Genomic DNA, 26,659 nt, shown 5'->3' with positions numbered 1-26,659 from the left:
GATGGTGGCTCCACGCTGGTCTCAAGATGTGCGCATGCGGCGTCACTCGCTCCTCGCGCATACGCAGTTGGGGATATCCGGGGATCCGCAAAATTGCTCAGACCTAGCGTAGTGTTGCTTCCGCAACAAAAAGAAATGGAATAGAATAAGAGCGTAATGAGCACAATAGTACAGCCACAAGGACCAAACTGGCATGACTGTAGGGTACTGTAAAATATCTTACGTAAAGACCGGACACGTATATCTTCTGGCGCTAATTCTGCAAAAATAATTTAGGCAAAACCAACTTCCACAGTTCTGAATTGCGACCTAACGCAATTTCCAAAAGCGCATGCGGTATAGGTACTTATAAAGACCTGTTCTATTGCACTGGCGGCCTGCTCGTGTCAGTAGCCCAAATGACACTGCAAGTACTGGAAATACAGCATTCAGTTTTTGCGGGCGTACCGTAGAAATCTACAGTAGAAAGAATACCCTGGGACACCAGTCTTGAATTTAAGATACTCAACAATGTGTTTAAAAATTATGTTTTCCCAATTTACTTATGTGTGAACCGAACCTAAGAAAAAATGTTTTTTAATATCTGGTTATGAGCCATTTTCATCGCCAATATGCAAAATACCCAGCAAGGGCATCGTTTACTTTTGAAGTTAACTTACATTTGTGCTCTTATATATGTTCCCCTTAATAATTATAATAAGTATGTTAGCATAACAGTGAATAGCTGGGACCTCAAATTTCCGCCTGTGACAGTGTACTTTGCGCCGTCAAGCTGCTTTGACGCCGAAAGGTTGAGTGATTGGTTGATATTCACATTAGGCAAGTAGATAATTGTAGGTACTTTTATTGCTCACTACAGCATGTGAGGAGGTGCTAGGCTGAATTGTAGAAGAAAGCTCGCGCCCTTCGCCTCTGACAATGGGCTTGAGAGCATCAACAACGGAACTCCTACTTATATTTGTGGAATGAATATGGGTGCTGCTTGGAATGAATGTTCGTTTGTAAATGCCTTATCGTTAGCGCCCAGTGCAATTCATATGTAGAAACGCATGGCAGCAGCCATATAACAAGATATCTGATCATTGCCTGCAATGCCACATCCCTCTTACACAAATGCATGCATCGCATTGATTGGACAAATTTAAAGCCCTAAAGAGCAAGCCTGCAGATAAGCTTCTGCACAGGTTTTAAATAAAATATTACGGAGGGTATGAAAAACACAACCTGATCATTTAACCCAGTTGTAAGCTGCACCGATTTCGACATTGAGTTGCAACGACTGCGAACACTTCGGTTGAGGGGAGAGCGTAGAGGACCCACAAAGTCGCACTTAGACCTCAGACACGTACGGTGCACGACGAAGATTAAGCGCAGAATTCAAGCCTTGCAGCACAACACTGGAAATCTTTTTGTGAAAAGCTAGATCTCCGCAAGCATTTCTCATGCGCTTAGAGTGTCATTCGTGGCTTTCACACATCCGCTCGACATCGTGTCCCGTTCAAACCTCTCACGCTCCACCAAAGATGCAGTGAGGTAGTAGTAGCCGAAGATTTCTCTCCAAGAATAACAGCCACGCCGAACCGATTCACAAGGTTTAATTACTACGGCGTTCCACCTTCACAGGATTCACTGATATAAACTTCCCTTCTTCGTGGAGCAACTTGATGCTGCGCTGGCATGTTGTAGACAGTCGACATCACCAGGTACCGATGGTGCAACATACTCCGCACTATCTAACTTTGGCCAGGAGGCTCGATGGTACCCTTAAATAATTTCAAGTCATGATGGGGTGGCCTAGTTCCTAAAGAATGGAAAAAAATGCGTCTGATTTTATTTCTGAAACCGGTAAAATCACAACTAGACCTGGCGTCATTCAGTCCAATTGCACTTGTCAGCTGCATTGACAAAGCCATAGAAATGTTGTTATTAACAAGCGTCGAATGCTACCTGGAGCGATACCAAATGTATCCAAATTTAATATCTGAGTTTTTAATTGGCCTCTTTTGTTTTACCAATGTGGTTGACCTCATAACATCTGTGAAGCAGCAAAAGAATTTGAAAAAAAAATGAAGTACCATGTTTTTGTATACGAAGAGCGCCTACGACAACGTAACACTTCAAGACATTTTGGATGCTTGGTAGGCGCTGAGATCGGAGGCCGAACATTCAGCTCGATACGCAGTAAGCTTGCAGAGAGCTCTCTTTACGCCAAAGCGGAAGGCGGACCAAAGCCTCTTCATTCCCCTTTACCCATACTCTTCCACCATACTCTTGTCTGCCTCGCAGACGTGCTGCCAGAATCTTCTGAAATCTCCTTCTAGGCATGACATGTGTATTTGGCCATACAGTGTGACGGGTCACAAAGTAGGTACGAGACTTCGAAAAGCTTCAACGATATTGACGTTGTACCTTCATCTGCAAGGCCTAGATATTTTGACCGAGAAATCTTTTATTTATTACCCTTTAAAAATATCACATTACCTGATATTAACCAATGGTAAATCCGTTGCCTGTGACAAGCCATCGCTTCTTTTGAGTTATCATTGATAAAAATCATTCATGTAGACCTCATCGCAGAGAAAAGAGAACAAGCTGGCAGCTGTAAGCTGCGCTACGCTGCGGTTCACATGACGAGATCGTTGGAGGGACACAGAAGTTGTATCAGGCGCAATATCGAAATGTCACGATTTTATAATTCAGTGGCCGCGGGGACACTGTGGTATCAATAGAAACCACCAGGCGAACGAGGCTGCTCGTTCTGCCAACAGCAATGGAGTTGCAGTCAAATCAGCATATCGAGGATTGGCTCAGCATATGCGCTTCTTTATTTGGCCTTAATTATCACCCTTTCAGCACAGAACTCAATGTATTTTTGGTATTGCCGGCTCGGGGTACTGGACGTTAAGATAAGATAATTCAGCACCAATCAAGGTTTTTGTGCCATTTATTGGCCAATGTTGATTACACGAACAAATATGCTCTCCAGATTGGAACGGCGGACCGCCTTACCGATGAAAATTGTGGCTGTGGAGACAATTGAGCATCGACTGTGTGGATGTCCGGTCTTTTAGAAAGAAAAACATTAGTTTCATTGGGTGAATTGACTGCCTCGATTCTCGCCCTTTATACTAGGCTATAATGACTGATCCGGGGCCACAACAATCAACTTTCTTCAAGGCATACAGGACCCTATTTAGCTCGTCACACTTTGTCACGACTTCAGCGACAAAATGTGACTGTACTTAAAGGCCCTTCTCTCTTCCCTTATTTAATCTTCTTATTCTTTTTCCCGAATTTAGGGTAGGCAACTGGAGTACTTTCTTGTTAGCGTCCCTGCCTTCTCTCCTCCTACCTAACTACTTGCCTGCCTACGTGCCTGCCCTGCCTGCCCTGCCTGCCCTGCCTGCGCCCTGCCTTCCCTGCCTGCCCTGCCTGCCCTGCCTGCCCTGCCTGCCCTGCCTGCCCTGCCTGCCCTGCCTGCCCTGCCTGCCCTGCCTGCACTGCCTGCACTGCTGCTTGCCTGCCTGTCTGAAAAATGCCAACAGGATGTGAAACCACCCAGCTCCTTATGAAAGGGCAGAATGTAAAAAATGGTTACTTTTTTATCTTGGCACATACATGCTCACCGTAACGCATAATATATTCGCTGGTTTATTCCTTATGCATCTTCATTCTTATCCCGTTGAAATCGCAAATCACATGCGGAAAATATGTCAAACATGCATATGACACTTGTGTAAGGACCTCGTTGCTCAATAAACATTTTTATGTGTGTGCTATCTTAAATAATAGTAAGTTGTCTGGGACATTTCTTCAGAATTTTGCAGCGATAAGTGAATAAAACATTAGTTATGGTTTAGCTCCGGTTAACCCATAGATGAATTGCGAAAAAAACGGTGGAAGCCGTTTTTGCCTGCTACATTATTCTCCTAGCCTGCCCTACAAGTGTAAGGTGCGCATTATTGGGGACACTTAAGCTCATCCTTTAAGTGTATGACTCGAGATCGTAGCTACCAGCCCACATATAAACTAACGCTTCAAAGAAGCTGTAGTGATGTACCTGCGTGTCGTAAGAATAACGAGAATGCGAACGGTTCTGACAGGCTAATTCTGATATCCACTTCCCATATGAAAGGCGTGACTCGCGTTGGCAGCTCCTGCCTGTGCCATAGGGTTAACGTGAATTAAAATGCCATGGCAGCGGTCTTTTTTTATAAAGCGACCTTAGCTACGCCTCTTCATGGCGTAGCTACGGAAGCCCCAGGTCTCACTGTGGCTCTCGTAGGATTGCTTTCGCAAAAAGCCTTTAATTGGAAAGCTAATAGTGGTATCGTCATCCTTTTTAGGCACAAAATGCATTACCAGTCTTCTCTGGCAGGCTACCTAATTTAATGGTACCATATTTTTCACGCAGGTTGCCGCCTTCTTCAGACTGCCAGTAGAATAAAATACAGAATACCACCAGACTGCAAGAAAGTGTTTCAAGAGAACTGCCCTAGAAATTTTGTGGAAATATTTGATCCGACGTGCTTTTCGAAAGTTTTACATATCCGATATTAAAGATTTTCTGCCTTAACAGGGCTTCGCGTGATCGCTTTTGATAAATAATAAAGTGTGCCTAATAGTTGTCTATTCATGTATGAATCCAATGGCCTGAAACATCACGAAGATTGTGCAAATGTTTTCATTCTAGTGTGCGATTCGTAAAATGCCCCCTTGTACTAAATAATGCCGAAATTCCTGCGGCTGCGAAGACACTCGGAATTGAGATTTATGTTGCGTAAATGAATACATGTACGCTATGAAATATAGAATTTTTCATCTTTAAGAAACTTAAGCCAGATATAACTGGCTGTATTCTGTACGAATACTGATCAGAATAGGGCCAGGACATATTTCCATTATCAATGCTGTAATCAGCATCTACGTTCTGCTCTGTTGACTACCGTGAGGTCGCCTTGCTTAGAACAGGGCAGACATTTTTGTATCTAGAGTGCTCTAATCACTGTGAAAGCGCGCATTCAATAATATTGCTACAGGCGATGAAGAAGAATAGGACACTGGCGTCGGCAGACTCGCTCGCGCTAACTCAGCCATCTTTCATTAAAGGTTACCTACGATCGCCATCGGTCATGTTGCGTATCCTTTCTTCATCGGCTTGCCGCCCTGTAACAATATGTTAAGAATGTGTTAGCCTTAGAACTATCATTCACACCCTTCTGCCTCAGTCCTTGGGTGTGAGGTGAAAATGCAAATAGAGGAAGGAGCCTACTTTTGGGGGAGAGTTCTTTTTAGAAAAAAGTGCGAAAAAAGCAACAAAAAAAAGGAATGGAAATTGCGCAGAAGAGAAAAAGTACGGTGTGTCACAGTACGTTTGCTTATGTCGGTTGACTAAGTGCAACGCGGTGATGAAGAGCAGACGCCAACTGTAGGTCATAAAGAAGACATCCTGCTGAATGACTGAAAGCACGAGCCGCAATAAAGGGGAAAGGGGGGGGGGGGCGGAAATTGATGTTAAAGCAAGCATTGCACCTTCGTGACATAGGTCGTCTCTATGTGCTGAAATGCGTTTTGTAACTGTGATGCCCACATTTAAAACCAAACTGGCAGATCGGTTAAGCGCAAAGTTTAATTATATCACGTCAACGCGGATATGCCCGACGATACCAGCATGGGACGTATCTACGTATTTCTAATAAGAATACTTCCGCCCTTTCTGGCATTCTCAAAACTGAGCGCATATAATTTCCTGCTCTTGAAAATTCTCGCATGTGACTCATTATTCCCGTTAACAGCCTTGCTAAGGTTAATGCGGAATGATGTTCTGTTCGATATATCTTTGAGGCTAAGGGGCTTTGGTAACTGTGCCCAATTTTTGGCGTAAACCTAATCACCTCAACCTCTCGCCTAGCATACTACCACGCCAGCCATGCTTGTCCTATTGATTAAAACATTCGTTGCCCCTTGGGAGCATCGACTTTCTCTATTTGTCGATACTTGTTCTGCTCTCCTTTCTACCTAACCCTAGAATGGAAGAAGAAAAATCCAAATGATAATTTTCTCTTCGGAGATACTGGCTAAAATCTAATAAATATTTCAGAATGGCTTTAAAAGTTTTTAAAGCCGTTTTTTTTTTTTAAATTGAAACACATTTGCTTTTGGTCTCATTATGCAATAACATTGGCGAATGTGTTATGTATCCGTACTTAATATCATATATTAGTAATAATTTCATACAACACACTGATTAGAACTGAGAGCATGGTGGCAATGTCATTATACAATTCAAGAGAGGTGACACACCGGAATCAACAGGAACTGGACGTGCATTCCGCTGAACCCTATGGATTCACCACCTATGAGTTGTTCGCTGCTGGTATCACTAATGCTAATGACAGGATGGCGAGGCAAGCAGCAGAAGACGGGTGGCTGTAATTGTTTCGGAGCCTTTACGACCTGGATAACTGAGCAAAAATGGCTCCCGTAATAAATTTCCGATGAGCTGCTGCCAAGCCCAGTAACACTCCGATACTTAATAGTTTCAAGACAATGGCTCAATACAGTACCTTCATAATTGCCATGCGTAGTATGTGCAAGTTTAGCAAGTTTTTATAACATTAGCAACCGCGGGCTTCCATCAGTGCAAGTTATGTGTGCCTAAACATTTAAAATGATTCGCGCGAAGTGAATTAAGCAGCAAATGGTGGCTAAAATATTATAATCCTATTTGGTCAAGTATTATTTGTTGCGGTTTCCAATTTCATTAGAAGTTGATTTATACTTTTCGTATTTTATAATTACCCTTGCCACAACCGCTGACCTTTCAAAGAAGCTTCTTGCTCGATATCATAGTCCATACCGAGTCATCCAACAAACATCTCCCGACAACTACGTAGTTGAGCCTGTTACGCCCTCTGCCGACTTGCGTCGCCATGGACGCGAAACAGTTCATGTGAATCGAATCAAGTCCTACCACGATCCGTCAGTCCTTTCGACTCCATAAGTCACCAGGATGGCTCCTTCTCTAGCCGGGGGAAACATGTAGCGTGGTAATCGTCATCATAGCCACTGGCATGCATCGCGTGCTGGCGCACTCGAGGACGAAGAAGTCGGTCGCTGTCTGGGTGATTCGCTACGCCTGACGCTCCGCTGCGAGTTCATCCTGAGCAGCCAGATCCATTTGGGTACTGAATAACCACACCCGTATAATTTATATATATATATATATATATATATATATATAAAATTGTACGGGTGTGTTTATATATATGTATATAATAGAAGCAGTATATTGAGAGGAAGTGAGGGGTTAGCTATAATACATGAAAGAAATAATCGAACAGACGCGAGGCCAAGAAAAGCGCATGAGATTTTTATTTTTAACTATGTAAAGTGTTATTGACCAAAACTTGTACTTTTTACAGCTAAGGATGAAAGAAATATGCAAAGAAGAAGGAAGACCTGCACACCGCTTTTGAAAACCGAACCTACGACCTACGAAAAACGCAGCAAGTGCCGCTTTAAACAGAGTTACATCAGCGCTTCTGCAACCTTCTATTTATTTCGGTTTTAATGTAGCCAGTTACCGAACAATGAGATTGTACACCAAAGCCATTCATCTCCATAGCGACTGACGTGTAAGCGAATATAGTACTAATTTATGTCAATAACATATTAAATTTTTAAAAATCCCCAACGCTTTACTTCGCCTCGCCAGCTGTTGTCTTATTTCCTTCGTGTGTAGATCTCGTTTTGTTCATTCATTTAAAAAGAGGAGTTGTTCTGCTAAACTGCATACCAAATTATATTTATTATTTTGCTGGTTTTCTGTCCATCCCAGGCTTACTATGTGATCTTGATGAATTTTTATTATTACGCAGCCAACGTTAAACTCCAAAAATCATGTATACGCCAAAACACTTTTTTTAAGTGTGTGTTCTTTAGCTAATATTATTTATGAACTTTAGATAAAACATTTGAATACTCTGCAAGGTTGATGGGCATATCTTATTGTAGGTTTCCTTTCAACCTACGGGTTTGCTTCTAAATACAGATACCTACACAATCTTGTTTTTTATTGGCTCCTAATGCATGTTTGTTTACGATTTGTGCGCATTTGGCTGATAAATAAATCAGTTGAAATGAAGAGAGAACTCGGTATTATAGCGCATCCCGTTTTAATGACTAAATTTCAACACGACCTCATATACTGATCTTAGTGGTAATGAGGAAACGAATAGTGACAACTAATTAGAAATTCAAATACGACACACCTCGAAAGCGGCATGAATTTTCACACTTTGTTCTCGGCATAGCGATATTTCATACAGATATGAGTGATGTATAATTTATGTGGCTTAATTGAAGAGACAAAGCAATCAACACTCAAGAGCGTATCTGTCATCTCCCAGAGCTATCCTAGCAACTCAAACGGACAGTTGTTCCGTTACTGAGGCAAATTTTACAGCAGCCAGTAGTCGAACTAATCGAGTTTCAGAGGGGCATCATGCTCGGCCTTGTGTTATACACCTATATGCTACCTCTACTACCCGCTACTTCCGGTACTCCCTTTGAAGACGATCCACGATATTTACAGAACCACCGAGCAAGTGAGGTACTTCTCTCTCCCAGGCATTTTCAAAGAATTCATTTCGTGTTTTAGCCAAAGATTTCACTGCAGTGAAACTTTTGTTGAGGGTTAGGTAAAGAAAGATGTTGATAAAGCGAAATAGAGGGTCACTGACCAAGTTAGAGTGTAATGAAAACATGACGCCGTTTAGAAAGCCCTACGGCTTTCTTGTTCAAAATGGAGAAACCAGAGAAAGGCATGCATTTATAGTCTCTTCGAACTGCATCGTAATTATCCTGCGTAATCAGATGGCAGATTTCCTTGCGATCTCTATAGTGTGCCGTGATTGGTATGGATCATGAAAGACTCTAGATACAAGCGTCTAGAAGCAATCCATTCCATGGCAAGAACACATACCTTGTCCCAGTTGATGGCGTGTCCAGTTTCTTGCACGTGTTAGGCCAGAACGTTAGCAGTGCTGTGTCGATTCCCCACGTAATTTTTGTGCTGCTGGGTACGTTTGCACCAGTTTCCTGATTCTCTGTATAACTTCGGCCGCTATCTGCGCACGGTGTCTTATACACGGGATATCTGTTAACGAGAAGTGGGTCTCTCACATGAAGGAGTTCGTGTCTAATCTTTCTCGTTGGAACGCGGGCAACCTGCACGCCGCACTTTCGAAATACCCCCAAGCGCTCCGAAATACCCCTAAGGGATCCTTCAGCATTTTGGCTTAGAGGAATGGAAAACGTCAGAAGGTGGCGGTCGCTGAACAAGTTTCTATTTTGTGTTTGCCACAGAGCTTCTTGGATAACCAATTCTCCTCAATCATCAACACTGGCTGCTTTTCGAACGCATCTGCAATTTAACTTGGCTTCTTAGGCCGGCCGCGTTACGCCGTGATCGCTACGTCCTCACAGACCCATACGATCTTCATTTGGAGATCACGTGATAGACAAAGCGGAATGCCTTCTTGTCCAAGCCCGCATTGAACAGTGCAAACATGCTCTGAAACGCTTTGACAATGATGTGTTCTGTGAAAGCAGTCTCCTAGTGTTTGCGGCTCCTAACGTTTACAACGAGGTCAAACTGGTTGCCTACCAAGAAACTCGATTGACGAAGGGAAAGCACGGGAGGACCTAGGCAGTCAAGCTCGACAAACTCACCTCCGAAAAAAGGAGCATACGGACGACACTATTGTTTCAGGTACGGAACCTTTCGTCTTACACTCTGACTCTGTGCGAAGCCCAGGTTCTAAGTCACGGACTCAACTTCAACCAAGGAAACCATCAGATTCACAAAAACTGATTTCTGCTGTTTAAAGCACTGTTCCGCTTTTAGACGTTATTCACAGGAATGAAGTCCGTATGAAGGCGATAGGCATACATTGACGTGTGCGCAAATCGGACCATCGGTGTCCTCTAGCCCCAGGAGAGTGATTGGAAATGCTACGCAGTACCCACAGGATTGCGATACTACCGGCCGAAAAAGGAACATACCTGTTATTCTTAACCTTTAGTTATAAAACCGCAATTGAACAATTGCTGCAGTTCCCGACAACGTTCGGCTTGCCAAAGTCCCACTTCTAAAGTTCAGAGGGACATTCAAAAGACGCTATCAACGATTTTTCACTTTCTTCCACCATCCCAAAAAGACCTATATTACACACTACTTAGCACAAAGGGATCGGCTCCAGATATTTATGGGCTGCCGAACGTTCATAAGGACAGGGTTTTATTACATCACATTATGGATTTTACAAGGTTACCCCTCGAAAGTTTGTCTCGCTACTTGCACAAGATATCGCCTCTAGTTGACAAAACCGAGAAACATACACAGAACACAACTGAATTTATTAATAAAGTGAATAACATGGCACTGAAACAGACGATGTGATGGTTTCCTTCGATGTTCGCTCTCTTTTCAAGAGCATTCCGGTTAGCCTTGCAGTAGAAACCTGCAAGCTTCGTTTGAATCAGGACTCTTCTCTTGAAGGGCACACACTTTTCGAGGTACGCGATTTTTGTAAGCTTCTTTCCTTTTGCCTTGGCAATAGTTATCTCTCGTGTGGCGGCGATGTTTAGCGACAGACCTTGGGCACAGCCATAGAAGCAGAAATTTCCGTGACGGTGACTAATCTGTCAATAGAAGCCATAGAGACGGAAACCATAGAGACAAAAGCCCAGGCAACATTCGAGCTACGGCTTAAATTATTCGTCAGGTGCTTGGACAATTGTTTCTGCATCTTAAAGAAACACGTCCAGTGCTTCTTAGATCAGCGCAACGGCAAAGAAGCCTCAATAAATTTCACTATAGAAGAGGATGTGAATGGCTGTATTTCGTTTCTGGACACTCGTGTGACGCGAAAAACCATAAGCCTAGGTTTCACAGTATGCCGAGAGCCCACGCGCTCAGGCCGTTATCATGACTTATTCTGTCCACCCGATGGCACACAAGCGATCTGCCATCTGCTCAATCAAAAAAGCAATAAACACGTGCTCTAATGAGTAATCTCTGAGGGAAGAGCTAATGACTGTCTAAAGGGTTTTCACGAGAAATGGCTATCCAAGAAGCTTTGTGGCAAACACAAAAAAGAAACTCCTACAGCGACCGCCACCTTCAGACGTTTCCGACGCATGTAAGGCAAAACGTGCAAGCATCCCTTAGATCTTACATATTAGTGAAGCGCTTGGTCGGGAATTTCAAAAGTGCGGCGTGCAAGTTTCCCCCGTTCCAACGAGACACGAACTCATCAGTGTGAAAGACTCGCTTCCACATAACAGATATCCTTGAGTCGTGTACAAGAACATCTGCCATATGATTATGCAACATTATTACGATGCATTTTGAAAAAGCTATAAACACATGTTTTTTGTCTGGTTTCCCATATGTGAACAAGGAAGCCGTAGAGCTTGCGAAACGTAAATACGTTTTCACTAAACTTTGAATTGGTCAGTTACCGTATACATTTTTTTTTTGCCACCAGCTGACCAGATGATTTTTCATCGAACACTTGATTACAAAAGAAAGATATAATATAATATAGGAGAAATCGCAAGTGGAATCAAGGAAAACACTTTTTACAAGCGAAGTATAACACAACGTTCAAAAACGCTGAATTTACTTCAGCTGCTTTGAAATATTCCTAGTTGTTAGCTGCAAACAGTAATACTTATTACGCGCCACGGCTATAGCACATCCAACTCTCCATGGAGAAAGAATAGCTTGGAAAAATAACTCAAATACTGCGGATATACTTACTTATTGTGAGACTCATAGAGGAAGCTCTCAAATTGAAATTGTGATATTGTTCGATGTTAAAGTTCAACCTCAGTAAACGCTGACAAACACGGCTTTTTTTTCTTCCACGTTCTTATCTACTCGTCTTCAAGACGCTTCCCATTTGATGGATGTATGCCATGCCGCGTTCAGCTGCCCGCCCAAATGAATGTTAAAATGCTAGTAATTTTAACAGGTCTTCTTAATAACTTTCAAAATTTTGAAGTACGTGGTCATCTGAAAACGAGCGAAACTATTTTCAGAATACAATTTTTCTGGCAAAGTAACCATAAGTTGCAACAGCGGCGCAAATAAAACATTCAATCGCATAAACGATAAGGCCCAAAATAAAGATGGCCTACAGCACTCCAAGGTATCGCGTCGCTAAGGGCCAAGATGAGCTTGATGGTACTCAAAAGATTGTTAATATATATGCAAGAAAAATGGTACCCATATGGCTGAAAACCAGCGTCTAGCTCCGTTGTGACTATATTGATTCTCTCAATACTGTAAGTCTACACAGTTAACTATTTCGTCCTGGTACAGGCGCGTCCTCAGACGTAGTGGGAGCATGAAAAAGAATACTGATTTCAATCTACCGAATTTTATTTATTTCTAAATATCGATTTCAAAGAAAGGTACGGATAATATTTAAGGGCAGAAAACCCACTCCTTACATTTCCAAAACATCATCAGGTGCCTTCAAATTTATTGGTAGAAAGGTCAAACATATGATTTATCTCATAAGCGTTAGATTGACGTAGGACCAATGTGTAGTGAAAACAAAAACAGATAGTTATACCTGTAGGCGGCGTTAATGAGTAATCAGAGCAGCAAATGTGAAAGAGGATCTTGTGCCTGCAATTCAATGATTATATGATGGCCCTCATTAGGATCTGTATATTTCTTTATTAGATTAATTTCTTTAAACTTAAATCGCTGCAATATGAACAGTTTGCCGAATTCAGCGGTGGATGTTAGGGGCTCGCCGGAATTTTCAAGATAAGGTCTCTAATGATATTAAAATAAATGTTACTTGATGAGGAAAATTAAGAGCAATTGGCAAACATTAGCAGATGTGTCAGTCAGTTTTCGCAGAAATTCATTTACCCTATGCTAACATTTATTTTTTGACATGGTTGTTATAATCAGCATATGTGATTATATACCACCCATTTTAGATTTAGATACCATTTGGACAGTTAATTTTAGATACCAATTGGACAGTTCTGGTATTGGCTCTCATACTTTGCTAATAATGAGTACACCTACAAGAGCATTCTCTAAAATCGAATAGATTAGATAAGCAAGCAAACATTAATACTTTGTGTTGTGAAAAATAAGAATTTGAAATATATTTAAAAGTTATACGCGAAATAAATGGACTTGCTGGCGGCAGCTCTTTATGAATGAAGCTAAACTCTCAAGGTCTCTTTATTTTATTCAGCTTCGAATCCTAACTACTCAAAAAGCTTAACAACTCCATTTCAACTTTCAAATAATACCGAGGAGACTGCAGCCTTGCAATTCAAATTCTTTGTTTTGTTTTTAAAAAAATGTATGGCAACTGAAAGCAAAAGTTTCTGCGCGTAAGGGCCATTTTCAAACACTAGACAATTTTGCATTTACATTTTGCTCGAAGTTAAAAATGAACCGGAATTAAAGATTTCAATTCCGAATTTACTATCGGTACTCGTTTATTACTGGGCAATTTTAATGAGCTGGTGTTCGAAGTTATTGCAGCACAAATACCTGTCATATTTTGAATTATTGACATGAAATTGAAATATTGGCGCCGCCGAATTTGAAGACCAGAACTGCTTGTGGTACAGACAGCACAATTATAGAAGGCTGAGAGTCTCAGCGCGACGACGCAGTTTGCGCTTGAAGTGGGCACTTGTCTTTTTACACGACCTTCAGAACTGGTTGCTGCGCACGCATCAGAAACAATTCGAAACCGTTGCATGATAGGATCTACGCGCTGAAACTGAGGTAGTATGCAGTAATATAAGCACTAAAACTAATACTCAGCTGCTCATTTTATTTAGAGCAATACTATTAAAGCTGGCTTTTATATCATATGTGTTTTGACTAAGTATTCCGAGATTTAATAGGTTTAGATGCTGCGTTTTTGCACCAGCCGAAAGCATTCGCTACTTGACACGATTAATTGATGCGTTGGCGCAAACAATCTACAAACGGTTCTTTGTAATTATCATTTGGTCCTCTGCTTTCAGTATGCTGTCCCCAGGATTAACAATTTGTTTCTACTATTCGTAATATTTAATTCGACACGGCCGTCAGTGCTGATCCACAGTTTCAGAAAGCGAAATCAGGGCACGCATAATTCACCCTATTTCTATTTGTCTTCTATTTCACACTCCTAGCACCCTCTAGTGGCACCACGGATAACGGGCCAACTAAGAGCAATTTGCAAAGATACATCGGGCGCAGCTGTAATGCAAAGCATGCAGTCAAAGTGAGCTAAAGTGCAGTGCTTTGAGTACAAAAAGTGACCATGCTTTTACACAGCAAGACAGAAACTACCTTGGTATGACTTAGACGAAGTGACCGGAAGAAAAAGGGCTCCGAGCAAAAAAAAACACATTGCTGGCCACGGCTTTGTAAATCATGCACAGAGCTCAACTCAGGGCCCATAGCAAAACCTTAAGTTGCATCACTTAGTTGGTGCCTGCGATGAAGAACTTGGCCGCTGATTGTGAACTCGGAGGGTCGCTTTGACTTCATCTTGAGGAAATTTAGAGCGCGAAAACAGACGACGGACGAGGAAGTACCAACAAAAGCGGTTGTGTTGAAGCACACAACACAAGCGCATGTGTTGAAGTACTATCTTGTACGTCGTGTTTTTTCGCGTTGTGTATTTTCTCAAAACGAACATAACCCAACTAGCCCAACTTGCCACCCGACTGCAACAAATTTCTCGCCTTGACTTGTTATAATGATTAGAGTGATCCAGGAGAGCGCGGTCCAAGTTTTCTGAGGTCTACTTCAAGGTTCTGTCAGGCTGCTCGAACTATGTTGGCAAACCTAGAATGCATGGGGGACTATAATTTAGGACCATGAGTAAAGGTATGCTCAATAAAAATCTGGAGCTCACACACAATAAGAACAGCCGCCAGTTTCATACTAGTTCACTGTATTGCAGTGATCCGTATTGCTGTGGTCATCTCCAGCATCGCAATTTCAACCTTTTTCACGATATCTGAAAGCGACCAGAACGGATTTAATGTTTTGTTGGACTATTTTGTGATGTTAACCTGAGCATGGCAGGAAGTAATCTCTTTTAATCGTAGAATTGTCGCTAATACGCAGCGCTCGGAGGCCAAACCGGGTAACTGTTTCAAGCAGTTTACCCTAGGTAAAGCTCAGATATTAGTTTATACATTCTTGCTATTACCAGAAAAGATCGCTGAAGATAAGAAGTAGCGATATCGTTCCACTTTTATAAGATAGAGACCCATCGCGCAGGCAACCCATCACCACACTGATGCTCCAAAAGGCTGAGCAGGTTGCTAAATCAGCTGAAGTGGCAGCAAAAGCAACAAAAAGTACGGACACGGGAGAAAAGCCCCATTGATACGATGCACAAGGAACACTGGTGTAGACAACGTGTGTTGCCCAGACGTAACTCTTGTCGTGTCGTAACTGCGGTCGTGTGCACGCGTCATGAATCTGTCCGGCATTCGGGAAAACATGACGGAAGTGTCAACGACCTAATCACTTTGCTATCTGCTGCAGAAGCTGCCGAATATGGCGAACTTCACGGCGTGGATGATGGCTTTGGTATTCTGGATGTATTCGGTATTCAATTCAAAAGCAGCCCTGCAAGCCTTAAAAGCGGCTCTTCGCCGTGGAGCCCATGAACAACTCGTTGCGGAAATACGACAAATTCATCACTGTGCAATAATTGGAGGACATGACATCATCTTTTATTGGCTTTCAGGAAACAGCGGCATAGCGGGCAATCTTCGGGCGGACAAGGTCGCACGAACAGCCCACCAAGATGGCGATTGGGTGTTGATTCCCTTTTCCAGGGCAGACGCAGTGGGCAGGCTTCGCGCACTTGCGCGGGAACGCACACTCTCCTTGTGGAATTCTGGCCAGTTTGTGAACTGCCGCCTAAAATCCCTGGACCCTGACCTGAAGCTACGCCTTCCACCTGGCCTACCCCGGCGCGAAGAAACTTTGCTGTACCGCCTGTGGGTTGGTGTAGCATTCACAAGCTGGTATTCTTTTACGATAGGCATGGCAAACAGCCCTGCATGTACAAACTGTGGATGCGACGAGCCCATCGGCCACATTCTTTGTGAGTGCCCGATATACAGTGAGGAAAGGCAGTGCTGTGCCGTACGCTGGAACGTCTAGATGGACGCCCATTGACTGAAATTAAGATTTTAGGTCCCTGGCCAAGGCGATCGTCTACGGTGAAGGCCTCCCAGGTAGTGCTCCGCTTTATGAAAAACACACGCCTAATCGAAAGACTGAATTTGCTATGATATGACTGTGACGTGATGTGATGTGGCATGTCTGTTATGTGACTGTACTAGCCTCAGCTATCCCTCTCTCACAACTCTTATATCCAATCATCCCTTTCCTCCAGTGCAAGGTAGCAAATCGGTTGCTTTTACTGGTTAACCTCCGTGCCTTTCCTTCTCATCTTCCTCCTCCTCCTGGATGTATAGCGCAGCGTGGCAAGCCAACATGGCTGGAAAGTGTGTGCCCAAATTAAGGATGTGAAATTCGAATTCAAGGTAGATACAGGAGTGCAAGCAAATTCCCTACCCTTCGGATGCTACTGTAATCCGCCCCAAGCTGCCTAAACCCCAGCGGCGTGGTGTTGCGCTTCTACGGCGGCGGTGTGATCAAGCATAATGGTGTCATCCGTACAGAAGTAGCAATGGGTGACCGCTGCGCATTACTAGATTTTGCCGTAGAGTCCAAAGGGCGTCAGGCCATTTTGGGTCTACATGCCAGCGAGAAGCTTGGACTCGTGCCACACGTACATAGAGTTTCACAAAATAGTTTCGAGGAGTATATGAACACGTTTCGCCACTTGTTCACAGGAACAGGGGACCTGGAAAGGCTCTATTGGATCGTTCTACATGGCGATGCCATGCCAAGAGTCCAAACAGCCCGACAGGTACCGCTGGCCCTCCAGGAGCCAGTGCGAGAACTAGGACGCATGGAGTGCGCAGGCAGCATCGCCAAGATCACAGAGCACCCAGACTGGGTACGCCCATTGGTCAATGTACCAAAGAAAAGACGGGAAGATTAGAATATGTATCGATTCTAGGTAGACTAATCAGAGTATCAAGAGGGAACATTACACAATGCCGCTGCGCGAGAACATCGAGGTAGAGCTAGCTGGTGCTAAAGTTTTCTCGCCCCTTGACGCAAACTCCGGGTTCCATCAAATCCATTGGACGACGGCCGCTTCAGGACTGGTACCTTTGCAACGCCATTCGGGGGCTACAGAATTCTGTGCTTTTCTTGGTATATCATCACCGGCAGAGGTATTTCAAAAAACACTGAATGAAATAGTTGAGGGCCTTCTTGGCGTCAGAGTATACGTCAATGACGTGCTAGTTTAGAGGTCGTCGAGAGAGAAGCATGACATACGCCTTTAATCGTTACTGCGAGCAGCAGAAGGCGCTGGATTGACATTTAACCCAAACAAGGGTTCCATTGGTGACGACAAAATCTAGTTTCTGGAGGACGTAACTGAGTTTAAGTAGTCCATCCTTGCTGATCATCTTCGATCCAATAAAACCAACAAAGGTGTCTTGTGATGCATCGCTCCACGGAATCGGCGCCGCGTTATTGCAGTGTCACAACGACACATAGAAGCCGGTAGCGTATGCTTCTCGATCACTAACTCGTAAATTCAAAAGGAGGCGTTGGCGGTTGTGTATGGCTGCGAGAAATTCAATCATTTTGTTTGCCGTCGGTAGGTTATCCTTGAAACTGGTCACCATACCTTGAACGCTATCTCACAGAAAGCCATTGGAGACACCCCCTCGTAGTTGCAGCTGCTTTTTCTGCGTCTTCTTGCGTACGACGTCAAAATGCAGAGTACGCCAGAAAAGAAGCTACTCTTCGCTGATATGCTGTCCCGGGCAACAAGGCCATCGCACAAAACGATGTCATAAACGACGAGACTGAAGTTCGCGCAGTGAGTGGGACATATTCAGTTATTACTGAGAGCACTTGGAGAAGTTTGGCTAAGAAGCTAGTCGGGGTGATGACCTAAAGCAAGTTTCTGACGATCTGGCGGCCGGAAAAAGACTTAAAGGACAGTGGAAGCCGTTTGAGGGAGAACTTTGTTATGTGAAAAGTGTGCTCTTAAAAGGATGCAAAGTAATCATTCCAGCTTCCATGAGGAAAGAAACCTCGAAAAGAATTCATCAAAGCCATTTGGCCATTGATAAATCCAAATCAAGGACAGGGCATCTGGGCTTCTGGCCTGGAATCAACTCCAATATAGAAGCATTCATACACGCGTGGTCTACTTACAGGACATGCACCTATAGAAAGCCACCGGAGCCGTTAAAGTTGCGCCCAGTACTTACCATGGCATCATGTAGGCACCGATATTTTTGTGGCGGATGGTTATACCTATGCATCTATGGCGCACTATCAAATATTCCTGAAGGAGAGCTCTTTAAAGATACTTCCGCGAAGAATATCATTGAAGCAACAAGCCCGATTTTCGACAGATGCGCCACACCAGTGGAAATGTGTTCAGACAATGAACCGCAATTTTCTGGTCATGCCTTTGCCCCTTTTGCTCGGTCATATGCTTTCAACTAGATCACTTCAAGCCCTAGGTACCCCCGATCCAAAGGTCAGGTGGAAAAGGACGTACAAAAAGTCAAGAGGGTCTTAAAAAAACCATTCAAATGAATCGAAAGTTTTTGCTTTGTCTTTTTACTTACAGATAGATGCCAATGGAATACAGGCCATCACCAGGCGGAGTGCATCAGGGATGACTTCGGACAGCGTTACCCGACGTCCGACCATCTCCAATTCACCACGTGCAGAAGCATCGCCAGACAGAACATTCAAACCAACGGCTAGCACCGCTCAATCCTGGAGACATGGTCCACATGAGAAAGGGCGCATGGACTACGACAGGTCACGTCATTCATCTTTCAGGATATCCAAGGTCCTATAACCTAATCAGCGAAGACGGCAGTCTTGGGCCGCAATCGACGACATCTGCTGCCCACAAGGGAGGCGTTTCAACAAAAAGGCTGCTATCAGCCCGATGACAACCTCTGCCAAGTAGCAGACCACAACTCTTCAGAATCCAGAAGCCACAATTCCCAGTTTCACCGGCCACAACTGCCAGCAGTTCTGCCTCCATCAACGCTCCTGCAACAGTACAACAGCGACAGCATTCAGAAGATCTACCCGCGAACGAGGGCTGCCACAGAGGCTTGCATATGATCAAAACTTATTGCAAATTTATTAAGGTCGTTTTTTCCTTTTTATCCCATGATTTTTCCTTTCAAATAAAAGAGGATGTATTCTATGCAGCGTGGTGAGGCCCTCGCATCAGTAGCGCGTGTGACGCGGCCGATATCTGAATCACAATGGAGGCGTGGTGGCGCGGGAACACTCCCTTCCATCTAAGTGTATAAATAGCGGGTTCATCAATAAACGGCGTTCTTTCTGCTCTCCCTGCTCAGTGCCTCTGGTCTGGGGAACAGAACGATACAGTTGCAAGAAAAAAAAAAACGTTTTTGAGCGCGGTTCCATGCACCACTTGTGAGAAAGTACAACTCCCGAAACCGGCTGTTTAGACAACTCGGAAACTACCTCATCAAATGGCACTGCATGTGTGAGCCGGTGTCATTAAATTGTAAATACTGGTCTGCTTCTGTCGCCAGGTGTGCGGAACTAGTTAAAACCTGTAGAATTACAGGTATAGTGTAGCACTACACCGACATTGGAAAAGGCAGATCAAGAAGGAAGCCTTCTTTGCTAACTCGTGAAGCAGTACCCTACTTTTTGAAGCTAGATCAGGGTGTCTTAGAACGCGCCGCTACAAAAAGAAATTTAGCAATAAAGATGACGCATGTGCAGTATGTGGTAAATCCACGGAAACAAATAACCATCTTAAAAATCTTAACAATTGCCCATTCAGAAAAGTGACATATGGTTAGTAATGCAGATATGATTGGAATGTTGGTATAGTTAACAGATCGAAAACAATATTCAAGATAAAAGGGAAAAAACGACCATAGTCGCAACTGCTACCACTCCGTTTCAGAGGGGACACTCCTATATTCCATCCATCCTTAACTTGCTGGATTTTCCTAAACTCTGCATAGTTTGCTAACAGTGTGACCGCGAGTGAGCTATTTTCTGCAGAGCGACTACATTAATACACTCACGCATACAACCTTTACTTATATTGTTTAATTCAAAAGTGACACGGAAGTTCTGCAGCGCCGTTATGTATCTACGGCCTATAGCGTCTGATCCCGCGACGTCTACGAATGAAGTACTGATGGACCATCATAGACAAATTCCAGAAAGCTTAAGTGTAGGAGCAGTTGCAGTTCTTCCCATCATTCATTTGCCTTACTCTATCTCCGAGCGAAACAACGACATTTAAAACGTCATATAAATATGTCGATGCATTTGCAGCCAATAACGTAGTACCTTTTACAATTATGCATGAAAATAACAATTATAATGAAATTGATTGAAATATTTGATCCCCTCGGCGGCTGCGCAAGAATTGGTAATCATTGGCGTTCGGCAATGACTTTCCTTTATAAATTAGCCGGTCGGATATATCAAGCTAAATTGAAGGTGGGGGAAATGCGATTCTCCAATATTTACAAATGTACCCCTATCTTACTTCTTAACACTGATTAAATCTACTTTTTTTTAACGTTATATATGTTCTATTTAGCCATTTGTGTGTATACGTACCAGAATGTTTACAGGCTGGTTTAGCATAACTTTTATTGAAATATGAAATTCTACCGGTGCCGTCAGTTTGTGGATATAATATCCTGTCAAGCGCGAAGGGTTAATGGACGTAGCGGTAGCTTGGTGTTCCTTGAGAAAACTGGCAAGCACTTAGCATCGGCGTGTCACGTCGTCAACTCTTCTCTGCACCTCTATAATTCTAAGATGTCATTTCTCTTTTATATTTTGTCATTTTTTGTGGACACCAATTTTTAGACAAATCAATCTTCTTTATTTCTGAATGTATTTGTTGAAAGCTATTACTACTCCAATCTCTAGATTGTTTTGATCCTAACAACAATAAATCATCAATTATGTTTTTTAGTCGTGTGAGCCATGCAGCAATGATTAGTGTACACTGCCGATTGTTATTAATGCGGACTACTTTTTCAGTTCCTAAGTGTATACGAGGTCCTCTTCGTGAAGTTGCAGAGCCGAAATCCAATTATGTACCCTTACACTATGTGTCAAGCAATGAAATTAGTAGACCGCATTAGAGAAAACGTATATAGTTTCCGAATGCACGTCATCGATCCAAGAAGACGGCAACAAGATATGTGAGTTTCGGTCACTTCATTTGTGTCTTCGCTAAACAACATCAGTAATAACAGAAAAAACATTATTGTTTTTTTCTTATATAGCACGACATTTTATACAATGTTGACTGCCTCAGTAACTGCACCTCATCATAATCCCAACGTCCTGAGTTATCAGACAGTAAAGGGTAAGTCAAATATCTACTTACACTGATATATTCTAGATACGGATATCTTTTATATTGTTACGGGGATGTACTTAATGTAACAGCACTGCGATGGGCTGAACTCGACGCTGAGACTTCAGTAGCCGTGCAGTGTCCACTCTGTCAGCGTCGTCCTCTTTCTCAACGCTTTGTCGTGCCCGTGTTCCTCGGTCGTCGTCTTCGTCAGTGAGCACATCACTTTGGTACCGCGTTTCCAGGTAACACTACTGCCCTCGGCAAAAGGCAACGTCCCGGTGCGTATTAGGCGTGCGATGTGGAGGGGGAGTAATATGGCTTTAAGCGGGCGACATGTACGATTTCGGAAGTAGGTGTAGCAGTCGGTGACTTTGGGTGGAGCGGTGAAATCTCATAGGTGACGTCGGTCACTGGGCGTTATACACGGTAAGGACCTGTGTAGTGGGGCAGAAGTTTTTGACACAACCCCACACGACGGCATGGAAGCCAGAGCAACAGCAGAGATCCGGGAGGATAGTGCACATCGCGGTGGTGAGCGTCGTAGCGGCGTTTTTGAGTTTCTTGAGAGATGGTGAGATTCTGACGAGCAATCTGGCGAGCAGCGTCGGCTCGGGCGATGGTATCGCGGGCATAGGTTGTGACGGGGCCAGCGGCGGGAAGCAAAGTGTCGAAGGGCAGTAAGGAGTCTCTTCCAAAGAGAAGATACAATGGAGAGTACCCAGCAGTGTCATGACGCGAAGAGTTATAAGCAAAGGTGACAAATGGCAGACTAATATCCCAGTCGTGATGACTGTCGGATACGTACATTGCGAGCATGTCGGTGAGTGTGCGGTTAAGACGCTCCGTAAGGCCGTTCGTCTGAGGGTGATACGCAGTGGTGAACTTGTGCCGAACGGAGCAAGAACGAAGTATTTCCTCAACAACTCGGGAAAGAAAACAGCAGCCACGGTCGGTAAGGAGTTGACGGGGAGCACCATGGCGTAGTATGACGTCGTACAAAAGGAAGTCAGCAACGTCGGTGGCGCAGCTGGTTGGAATGGCGCGAGTGATCACGTACCGCGTGGCATAATCGGCGGCGACAGCGATCCATTTCTTTCCCGACAAGGACTCGGGGAAGGGCCCTAGGAGGTCAAGGCCAACACGAGAAAATGGCTCAGTCGGGATAGCAATCGGCTGCAGGTGTCCAGGTGGTAGCACAGGGGGTTTCTTCCGGCGTTGACAGAGGTCGCAAGCGGCTACATAACGTTGGACAGAGCGGTAGAGTCCAGGCCAGAAGAAACGCCGGCGCACGCGGTCGTATGTGCGTGAGAGGCCAAGATTACCAGCTGTAGGGGCGTCGTGCATTTGTTCGAGAACGGCGGAGCGTAGGTGTTGGGGAACGAACAGCAAGTGCTCAGCGCCATCAGTCCGATATAGAGAAGACACAGGGGTCCGACTCATGGTCAGTAGAGGAAGGGGGATCGACGGGATAACGGTACAGACAGTCTGCATCCTGGTAAAGCCGACCGGATTTGTATACAACGGAAAAGGTATACTCCTGCAAGCGCAGTGCTCAGCGGCCGAGGCGACCAGCAGGATCCTTGAGGGAAGAGAGCCAACATAAGGCGCGGTGATCGGTAATTACAGTGAAGGGTCGGCCAAACAAGTAGGGTCTGAATTTTCCAACGGCCCAAACGAGAGCCAGGCACTCCCGTTCCGTAATAGAATAGTTCTGTTCTGCTGATGACAGGAGACGACTGGCGTAGGCAATAACGCAATGTTGGCCGCGTTGTCGATGTGCAAGAATGGCACCAATCCCGTGGCCACTGGCGTCGGTGCGATGTTCCGTCGGGGCAGACGGGTTGAAATGGGCCAAAACAGGAGGATTGGTGAGAATAGCGATGAGGGTGGAGAATGCGTTAACCTGCTCTGGTCCCCATCAGAAAGGAACGCCTTTCTTCAGCAGATTGGTGAGAGGACGAGCAACAGCGGCAAAGTTTGGGACGAACCGGCGAAAATGAGAACAAGGTCCTATAAAGATGCGGACATCACGGGGTGAACGGGGACATGGAAACGCACTGACAGCGCGAACTTTGTCGGGATCGGGTTGCACGCCGGTGGCATTCACCAAATGGCCAAGCACTTTAATTTCGCGGCGACCAAAACTGCGCTTCTTTGAGTTCAGTTGAAGTCCGGCACGGCGGAAAAGTGCCAAGATGGAAAAAAGGCGACGAAGATGGCTTTCGAACGAGGGCGAGAAGACAATCACGTCATCCAAGTAACATAGACAAGTCGTCCATTTGAAGCCGCGGAGTAAGGAGTCCATCATGCGTTCAAACGTAGCAGGGGCATCGCAAAGTCCAAAAGGCATAACCTTAAATTGCTAAAGTCCATCGGGTGTGACAAAAGCTGTCTTCTCGCGGTCTTGTTCGTCAACAGAGATCTGCCAGTAGCCGCTACGAAGGTCGATGGAGAAAAAGTAGCGGGCTCCATGTAACCAGTCCAAGGCATCGTCTATTCGCGGCAGCGGGTACACATCTTTCCTTGTAATCTTGTTCAGATGTCAATAGTCGACACAAAAGCGCCAACTGTCGTCTTTCTTTCTAACGAGCACGACAGGAGATGCCCAGGGGCTGTTCGAAGGTTCGATGATATCGTTGCCCAACATCTTATCGACCTCCTGCTGGATGACTTGGCGCTCAGAAATGGACACACGATAAGGCCTCCGATGTACAGGCTTTGCATCGCCTGTGTCAATGCGGTGAGTCACAACTGACGTTTGGCCCAGAGAACCGGCAGCAAAGTCAAAAATGTCGGAGAAGGATAACAAAAGGTTGTGCAGGTCCTGAGCCTGTTCGGGGCTGAGGTCAGAGGCAATCATTGCGGAAATAGGATCGGTAATTGTGGTGGAGAGTACGGGTGTTGGAAGCACGCTTGAAAGTGGGCCAGGAGTGAGTGCACAAATGCTGCAGTCTGTGAGAGGGGACAAGGTAGCAAGGGATATTCCTTCGGGAAGAACTTGGGGTGACAGACTGAAGTTCAGGATAGGAAGGTAGGTGCTGTTCTGTGTAACGCGTACGATGAGATGAGGAAGAACGACGTTGCGGTCAAGAAAGACCTCGGTGATAGGGCAAGCAAGATAGTGACCGTCTGGCACAGGCGGGAAAGGTGACAGAGGTAGGTAAACAGCAGAGTCAGGGGGCAGGCGAGCGAACTCAGTGGAGCGAAGGCGGGGTGCAGATGGAGGATGTTCTGAGCAAACAGGTAGGTCCAAACGAAGAACGCCGCTGGAGCAGTCGATAACGGCAGAGTGGGCCGTTAAGAACTCAAGGCCGAGGATCACATTGTGAGGGCACTGGTTGAGGACAGTGAACAAAACAGGGATGTGATGAACGGCAAGGGTGACTCGGGCAGTGCACTGCCCAGTGACGGCAGCAGTACTGCCATCGGCAAAACGAACGGTGGGCGAAGCGGCGGGGGTCTGTACTTTCTTGAGCCGGCGGCAAAACGATGAGCTCATGATCGAGACTTGGGCACCAGTGTCAATGAGGGCAGAGACGGGAACACCATCCACGAACAGGGACAGGAGGTTACAGGGCGAAGAAATGGGCAGTAGAGGATTTCCAGGTCGGGGTACCAATGCAGCGTCACCTCCGGGAGCTGCATTGGCTAGTTTCCCGTGAAGCGGCCGGCAGAGGACGGCGAGGAACTGCGGCCAGGAAGAGGTGAACGGGAACGGCGGGCTGGCGGGGAAGGAGACCGACTGGACACAGGAGGAGGCGGAGTAGTATCGGTGCGGGGCGGCTCATAACGAGGCGTGAAACGGGGGTGACCGTGATTGGAGTAGCGGTCAACGTAAGGAAAACGTCGAGGTGGTGATGTCCAGCGGCTGCGGCAGTGGCGAGCGATGTGGCCAATACGCGAGCACGTGAAACAGATCGGCCTGTCGTCAGGGGTGCGCCACTCATCAGGATTGCGGTATCGGTAGCGTGGCGCGTAGGTGTTGCGGGGTGTAGCGGTGGCGATCATGGGAGGGACGGAGCTCGAACTGTGTTGTTCTACGGTGTGGCTACAGGGGACGCCCAAGTTGGCAACCTCTTGGCGAACGACGCCTTGAATGAGGGATATCGTCGCTAGGTTGCTGTTGGAGGAGGGCGGGTTGGATGCAGCAGGGGCGAGCGCTTATAGTTCACGACGCACAATGCGTGTCACATTTTCAGTGTTGGAAGGTTGCCTTAGGGTCGGCAGATCCTCGCACGTGGAGGTAGGGGCAGTGTTGGGGAGCCGATCGACGCGATGTGCAATGCGTCTGTGTTTGACCTGCTCGAAATGTCGACAAACCTGCAAAACGGAGTCAACCGTAGCACAGTCCCGACGGAGCAGAAGATTGAAGGCATCGTCGACTATGCCTTTGAGGATGTGCCCCACCTTATCAGGTTCTGGCATGTCTATCATTTTTTTCGGCAGAGGGCCAGAACGTCTTGTATATACGTAATATAAGGCTCGGTAGATGTCTGGGCACGTTTGGCGAGGTCCCTCTTGGCGGCGAGTTGACGGCCAACCGGTTTTCCGATCAGGTCACGGAGTTTTTGTTTGCAAATATCCCAGGAGGGTATTTCTGCTTCATGCGTTTCGAACCAAATGCGTGCCGTGCCAGTAAGGTAGAAGATGACATTGGCCAGCATCAGCGTGGCGTCCCACCTGTTGTGCTGACTAACACGCTCATAAAGCGAAAGCCAGTCCTCGACGTCGACCTCATCTGTACCGCAGAATGGGCCAGGGTCACGGGGGTGGGCTACGACAATAGTTGGGGTTGCGGAGGTAGATGGAGCCACGTTGGTTGTCATCGTGACGGTTCCGAGGTGACGGCCACTGCGGAGATCCAGCGTCAGATTTTGTCGAACCCGCGACCTCCACCAAGATGTTACGGGGATGTACTTAATGTAACGGCACTGCGATGGGCTGAACTCGACGCTGAGACTTCAGTAGCCGTGCAGTGTCCACTCTGTCAGCGTCGTCCTCTTTCTCAACGCTTTGTCGTGCCCGTGTTTCTCGGTCGTCGTCTTCGTCAGTGAGCACATCACTTTGGTACCGCGTTTCCAGGTAAC

The 26,659-nt window shown here is 45.4% G+C and overlaps 1 protein-coding gene across 3 annotated transcripts in view; it reads left to right on the top strand.

Annotated features, from left to right (window-relative positions):
• The first annotated feature begins 8,398 nt into the window (after positions 1-8,398).
• The window catches only part of LOC146173887 (uncharacterized), a 31,839-nt gene continuing 13,578 nt past the window's right edge, over positions 8,399-26,659 (top strand). For all 3 annotated transcript variants that reach the window (XR_014701769.1, XR_014701768.1, XM_084583444.1), the window contains exons 1-3: positions 8,399-8,614; positions 21,248-21,411; positions 21,496-21,578. Coding sequence is in view for 1 of the 3 variants with exons in the window: in XM_084583444.1 (XP_084439570.1) it covers positions 8,507-8,614; positions 21,248-21,411; positions 21,496-21,578 (355 nt within the window). In the remaining 2 variants the exon portion in view is untranslated. The remainder of the gene's footprint in view (positions 8,615-21,247; positions 21,412-21,495; positions 21,579-26,659) is intronic.

This window comes from Amblyomma maculatum, chromosome 11, assembly GCF_055883805.1.
Source record: "Amblyomma maculatum isolate TAMU_Amacu chromosome 11, ASM5588380v1, whole genome shotgun sequence".
Classification (NCBI taxonomy): domain Eukaryota; kingdom Metazoa; phylum Arthropoda; class Arachnida; order Ixodida; family Ixodidae; genus Amblyomma; species Amblyomma maculatum.
Note: the sequence above shows the minus strand (reverse complement) of the source record. Positions and strands in the feature narration are given on the sequence as shown.